At 48.4% G+C, this 6,157-nt stretch overlaps 4 protein-coding genes across 4 annotated transcripts in view; 3 read left to right on the top strand and 1 right to left on the bottom strand.

The window, feature by feature from the left end:
- Positions 1 to 115, top strand: part of Pmar_PMAR009550 (hypothetical protein) — a gene marked incomplete at both ends in the record, with an annotated part of 267 nt that extends 152 nt beyond the window's left edge. The window contains 2 exons of the mRNA XM_002785273.1: positions 1 to 49; positions 94 to 115. The exon at positions 1 to 49 is cut by the window's left edge and continues 4 nt beyond it. Of these exons, the coding sequence (XP_002785319.1) occupies positions 1 to 49; positions 94 to 115 (71 nt within the window). The remainder of the gene's footprint in view (positions 50 to 93) is intronic.
- Positions 116 to 371: 256 nt separating this feature from the next.
- On the top strand, positions 372 to 1,273 carry Pmar_PMAR009549 (conserved hypothetical protein; the record flags this gene model as incomplete). Its single annotated transcript, XM_002785272.1, has 5 exons — positions 372 to 491; positions 540 to 629; positions 681 to 758; positions 912 to 1,052; positions 1,121 to 1,273. 5 exons carry the CDS (start codon positions 372 to 374, stop codon positions 1,271 to 1,273), a joined length of 582 nt encoding a protein of 193 aa, XP_002785318.1.
- Positions 1,274 to 1,324: 51 nt separating this feature from the next.
- On the top strand, positions 1,325 to 1,819 carry Pmar_PMAR009548 (elongation factor Tu, putative; the record flags this gene model as incomplete). The annotated part of the gene is made up of 3 exons (XM_002785271.1): positions 1,325 to 1,475; positions 1,559 to 1,727; positions 1,765 to 1,819. The coding sequence occupies 3 exons, from the start codon at positions 1,325 to 1,327 to the stop codon at positions 1,817 to 1,819; spliced, it is 375 nt and encodes a 124-aa protein (XP_002785317.1).
- Positions 1,820 to 3,088: 1,269 nt separating this feature from the next.
- Pmar_PMAR009546 (structural maintenance of chromosomes smc4, putative) overlaps positions 3,089 to 6,157 on the bottom strand; it is a gene marked incomplete at both ends in the record, with an annotated part of 5,060 nt that continues 1,991 nt past the window's right edge. Inside the window, 6 exons of the mRNA XM_002785270.1 lie at positions 3,089 to 3,117; positions 3,163 to 3,274; positions 3,327 to 3,455; positions 3,503 to 3,762; positions 3,881 to 3,965; positions 4,016 to 4,140. Coding sequence (XP_002785316.1) covers positions 3,089 to 3,117; positions 3,163 to 3,274; positions 3,327 to 3,455; positions 3,503 to 3,762; positions 3,881 to 3,965; positions 4,016 to 4,140 — 740 coding nt within the window. The remainder of the gene's footprint in view (positions 3,118 to 3,162; positions 3,275 to 3,326; positions 3,456 to 3,502; positions 3,763 to 3,880; positions 3,966 to 4,015; positions 4,141 to 6,157) is intronic.

The following is a 6,157-nucleotide window of genomic DNA, read 5'->3' as shown; positions in this document are numbered from 1 at the left end:
GGAAAGAAAAAGTACGGGAACTTACCGTTATGAAGGGCTCAATCGAGAGGTGATACTCGATCGTCGTGGGCCGATGAAGATCCTCGTGTTTAGATAGTGAAATCAGCTTCTACTGGTGATATGTTGCGGCCACCCTGGGTGGTAATATCGTACCGTCTGTAGCAGACACCATTTGCTCAGCACAGGATGTAGAATCGATCCCTAGCATTCCGATTGGTAGGAAGGGAGGCAACATCAGTAGTATTGGTGAGACTTCCACGTTTCCAACACGGTACTATATCAGAATATTAGAAAACGATAATTGTCGATGCTGATCGAGGGTGTGTGACTAGGTGAAGTGAAGGACGTTGCTACTGTCAGATCCTCCTGTGATGTCACTGAAGTTGTCTGTCAATACGAGCCCACTAGCTGGGAAGGATGGTAAATTCCTCACTATAGAGGCTATGTGGAAGCGGCTCGTTCGAGAGACTACAAATAATGTGGCGATCAAGGTCCGTTGGAGCTGCTGGTTCGTGTGCTTGGTACTTCGTTCTCTTCAGGCTGAGAGGACACCGGAAAAGGATGGTCTGATTGTGAAAGGACGAGGAGAACTCCAGTTGTCGATACTGGCTGAGCAGATGCGACGAGAGGTACTGCTTATGCATTGTTGTTGACAGTATTGCCACTCATCCCTCTTGAAGGGCTTCGAAATGACTGTGAGTCAGCCAACAGTAGTCACTAGAGTAGTGGATGGAGAGAAGCAAGAGCCCTATGAGGAGGTAGGTGGAATCGATATACTTACCATGGGCTCTGGAATAAGAGAGCAATTCATACTGGTTTGGCAACACGAAAGTTTACCCTAAGAAAGTATGAGAGTTGAAATCCTACCGTTGCACCACGCGGGTTAGTGGAGTCCCTCACGAGATGGGTAGGTTGTAATACTGGCCGAGAATGAGCTCGCTAGCATCTTCGCTGACAAGCTATCATCGCGAGGAGGAGAGCTATCTGAGTTGCTGCCACAGAAGGGTAACGAATCCCTCCTCAAGGCTGTGATCAGCTCTAGGAATCTCATGGTGAGTCACTCTGAGGTTTGGGGCCTTTCTGGTGGTGGTAAGCAAATGTATAATGCCATTCCTCTCAGGGTTTCAGAACCTACGTTCGGGAGAAGTCTCAAGGCAAGGCAGTGATGATGTCAACGTTAGTTGGTTTCAAGAAGTGGCAGAAATCTATTCCATCCAGTCGTGACAAGGTACTCGATGATGCCCATCTAATAGCTACTACCACTATGGCTTAGGTGCTCATCTCGGCTGGGCAGGGCATCTGTACTGAACATGATCTCGTTCATATGTCTCATAAAGGTGAAACATGGAAAGGTCGATCATTTACGACAGTAGAGGAAGGTACACTGTTTGTCAAACCAAACGATCAAGTTTATGTTGGTCAAATCATCGGGATCCATAATGGAGACCAAGAGCTCGACATGAACCCCACAAAAGGTACGATGGGGTTTCGAGGCCGTGGCAGCAGCTGATCTGAGACGATTCAGAATATTGACGCTTTCTTGAATGCAGTAAATTAGGTAAGAGAGATCAGGAAATACGACGGAAGAATAAGGAAATAAAGGAAGTTTTGCCGCCGCACAAGCCGTTCACGCTCGATGAAGCTCTGGGATTCATCGAGGAGGATGAATGCGTTGAGATAACTCCACACAGACTTGCTTTACGGAAGAAGTACGTTCGCCCATCCACGTGAGCAGGTCTGTTTTGTATAGTTGTCTTTTCTCAGTATACTCGACCCCGGTCTGCGGAAGTCGCAGAAGAGGAAGGAAGGGAAAAACTAATGAGACGATTGATCACTCTCATGTTGCTTCCGTGATGATGTTTCAAACGTTTCTGAACTTCAACCTTGGGAAGAGTTTTTCGAGTGTTATCGGTCGCTGTCTTTTCCATACTCGGGTGACTGGCGTGCAGACTGAGTTTCCGAACTGACTATTGTAGAGGAAAGGTGTGTGTAGGTTGAAGGAGCGCAGCGCTGGGACAACTGGAGTATCGTTGAGAATCTCACCTCGAGACGCGATCCTACACCCTGTGCATCTGTTGGACTTGAGATGTTCCATCCATATGGCGTTATTGAGTTAGCTCGGTGAGCCAGAGAGAAGTGAATCTTGAATCAGAGAAATGGTTTGTGTGCATGAATACTAAGAGAGACAGAAAAGGACTAGCCCGGGAATTTCTCGGCGGGAAGAATCGAACTCCGATGTAACAACATGTGCTCATAGTTCTCGATGATCGAATAGATGAGTGTTGTACTTCAACATTGTGACCATTTCTCCATCAGAAATCACTCATCACCATTTTTGTACAATGCATAACACAAGTGACTTGTGACAAGTCATTTTGCTCACGCCCGGGATACAATTCTCGACACGTCCGTGAATCGGGATGAATCACACGGTTCAGTAGACGCCCAGCTCCGGAAGCCAGATGAGTTACATATTTCTATCGGATGTGCGGTATAAGAAATCGAACTCCCTAGCAAACGTTGAGGAAAATATTCGAGGGCTAGCCATTATCGGCAACAAACATTTCTCTGGATATGCTGCTAGTTCGTCAGCCGCGAAACCCACATAAATCACTTTGTCGAGCCATGTGCGTGGTGTTAGGGTATAACGTCTGCATGGCAATTGGTCAGGAGTTAGTTCCTCGATACGTCCAAGATCATTATAAACTGAAACGATAAATTATTAGTTTTGATAATAATCGGGCGTAAGGACGGTAGTCGCATGCAGTTCCACGCTGGGGAGCGTTATCTTATCAGCATATCATAATTGTGCGCTGATCTCATGTTTAGTTCTCACAAGTTTCAAGAGGCTGAATGTTTGCCCTTCATACACTCTACCGTCGACACCTAATATATTCCACCTGACATTGCCAGGTATATTACTGTCGGAGTGATGACCATCGGAGCGCATCCACTTCCCGGGAGCTGTTAACAAGTGTTCCCGTTTCGATCTAGTAAAGTAACTTGTCACGCGACATACCACGATTGTAAGAAACGGGTTTAACGTTTGGCGTTGGTAGTATAGTCATCGCCTCTCAAGTAAAGAGCCTTAACGGCGACCGGCCTTCTTCTTGCCACCTGCGGAAGTACATGTTGGGTAGGCGGTCGTTGACCTTGCATTACCTTGGATGTTGAGCAACTCCATGTCGAAGACAAGATCGGCGTTCGGAGGAATAGCGGGAGGAGCGCCACCGCGGCCATAAGCAAGATGTGCAGGCACGAACAATTTACGGACCTGGCGATATCATAAGCAAGCAGGCCAACTACACCCCCCATCCCGAACTCACCTCTCCGACCTGCATACCCTTCACAGACATATCCCATCCCTTGATGACTTCACCCATGCCCACACGGAAGTTGATGGAACCCTTATCGAACTGCTTTCCATTCTTCGCCAAACGACCAGCGTACCTCACCTATCGCCAGCCATCCGCGATTACTTCAGAAAATAAACTATTCCTACCTTCGCAGTTTTACCGGCAGGGCAAGGAGTGCCACCGTGGCCGGGACGAATAACCTCATACTTGAGGCCGCCCGCCAAAGTTTTGGTGCGCACAACAGGTTCTTCCTTCTGCTGTTGTTTCTTGGGCTCTTGCTTCTTGGGCTCCTCCTTCTTCTCGATGGTCTTCTTGACTTCCTTCACTTCGGGTTTCTTCTCGGGAGTCTTTTTAGCAGGGATTTTCTGTTGGGGTTTCTTCTCCTCAACAGCGGCCTTCTTGGGGCCTATTCAAAAGCGACAACATGGATGGGAATGGGAGCTGCATCGCCAGGGAACGAACCCGCGACTTTCAATGAGCAATCCGCGCATAATAACTACCCAACCAACAACCCATTCGTCTACCAGCTATGGGCTCCTCAGTGATTTCCTCAATCTTTCCCTCTTCCTCTTCCTCCTCATCCTCCTCTTCGTCCTCATCCCCAGACTCCTAAAGACCAGCCCTCCGAATACGACACCTCCCTGACATTCCAGCTGTACCATAGCCACAGGGATAGGTCCCTCAATGTCCTCGTCGAGATCGCTATCGTCCTCCTCTTCATCACCATCGACTTCCATGTCCTCCTCAGGGAAACCGATGTTGCCAGAGATAGTAATCTCTCCACCTGAACATGAGCCTTCCTCACAGCAGCTCTTTGAGCCTGCCTGGTACCCTCGGCATAGAAGGTCACATCCTCTTCAAATTCCAGGCCCAACTGGACATTCGGATGAGCGTCACCGAGGCGGGCCACCATGAACTTCTCCTCGCCATCAGTCGACACTAGGAGCTGAGCCTTATGCTGGGACCCCGAGAGGACGACATTGAGGAGCTCCAGAGTGGCTCCCTCCAAAGCTTCGGAGCTGATCTCCACTGGCTTGCCAGGAACTACCTTTTCGGCCCAGAACATGAGTAGAGCAGGTAACGGTAAACTGAATTATTAGAATTAATTGTCGTCGTCCGTAAGGCCGCTATCTGTTCCCAAGTCACCACACGTTATTGAACTCTCGCTCGCCCGAAAATCGAAACGCTGCTGATATATTTTGACGTTGCTTTCGCCTTACACGAAATCCCCTATGGGAGTGGACTCGGATAAGTCCCTTCCATTGCCTACGGGATCACACAGGTCTATTCGCATACAAATTCTGTTTCCAGGAAAATAGATGTTCAGCAGCTATTGTGCCGCGCGGAGTTCCGTCTCTTGAGGAGACTGCCTTTCGGGTACCGCCAGTAGCGATATTTTCCGGATCCCAAAAGCTGGTCACTGGAATACTATAATAACGCCAACGTACATCCGAATGCCTCCCTGCAGTTTTGTAGTGAAAATGCCTTTTTATTACGTCCACCAGAATGACCGCAGCGGTGAGACAGGTAACACGAAAGTCTCGATTACACCCTTTGCGTACGTACCTCCAGATGAGACCTATCAATTCACGGCGGCAGACCAACATGTGGCTATGATCTTCTGTGCCATCCTCACGCTCATATTCATGACCATAGCTTGTTTCGCTTTCTACAAGGTGAGCGAATCGACATGGAGACTACGACAGAAACGAGCGGTTGACTCAGGGGTTGAGTCGGGAATACCCTCGTGAAGAACAGAAGTCTCGAAACTCGCCAGAAAGCGTCATGGCCGTCCTAACCGAACAGACCCTAGTTGTGGACTCCTCGTCGGTCGAAGATGACCAGGATTGCTCGATCTGTCTTTGGGTAAAGAAGCACGCCCTAGTGCTTCCAAGTTGCCAATTATTTCGATTTTTGATTTCCCAATATTTCTAACGAGTAAACCTGCTGAAAGTGCTCTTCGTGAACACAAATTTCCTCCCCAGTTCAATTCAATACTTGTAGGAGATTGACGTCTAATTACTCTCAGCACCTTGGAGAAGGAGGAGAGAGCTCTTTGCGTCAACTCAGAAGCTGTGGCCATGTTTTCCATGACGAGTGTATTACTGGGTAAGTCTTTGACTGGCTCGTTCAACCCACTCATAATGATCTACAGTGTAGATTCACACAAGACAGCGCTGATTGATACTTGTAATGACTATTTCAGATGGTTCGAGTCGTCCAGAACAGCAAGCTACCGCTGCCCGCTTTGCCGGGCGGAATTGGTGGCAGCTCCCCCGGCAGTTCCAGTAGAACCCTAGAAGAACATGGAGAGCATTCACAAGGAATGCTGTCGAGATTTCGCTATCACCGCTAGGCTAGTGACATCATTTTGCATCATTGTCTTGTTGTGTGGATTCGTCCAACGCCTCGATTATTTTTTGTATCACTCACTCGACTGCTCATGCAATTCATGCATGTTTTTGATTGCGATTGGATGCCTTCTCTTGCGTTAGTCGCTGCGATCACATTGGAAAACATCTTAGTGAGTTTCGTGTCATTGATTGGAGGAGGAACTGCATTTCACTCGTTCCCAGTCAATGCCGCTTGAGGGCCCATCACACCTCGATCCAGCCCGCACATGTATTAGGTGACCTAATTTAGGTCATTAGCTCTCGTTTGATTGGTAATTCCACATGAATGCCCGAAGAACCCGCGAATATGAACATAGCGATATTCTGCAAAACATCATCAATGACAAGCTTAGCGGGACCGATCTGTAGGTGCACACGGTATACAGCTATGGTTCGGCCTCGCTCGCC

This window comes from Perkinsus marinus, assembly GCF_000006405.1.
Source record: "Perkinsus marinus ATCC 50983 genomic scaffold scf_1104296933122, whole genome shotgun sequence".
Taxonomy (NCBI): domain Eukaryota; phylum Perkinsozoa; order Perkinsida; family Perkinsidae; genus Perkinsus; species Perkinsus marinus.
Note: the sequence above shows the minus strand (reverse complement) of the source record. Positions and strands in the feature narration are given on the sequence as shown.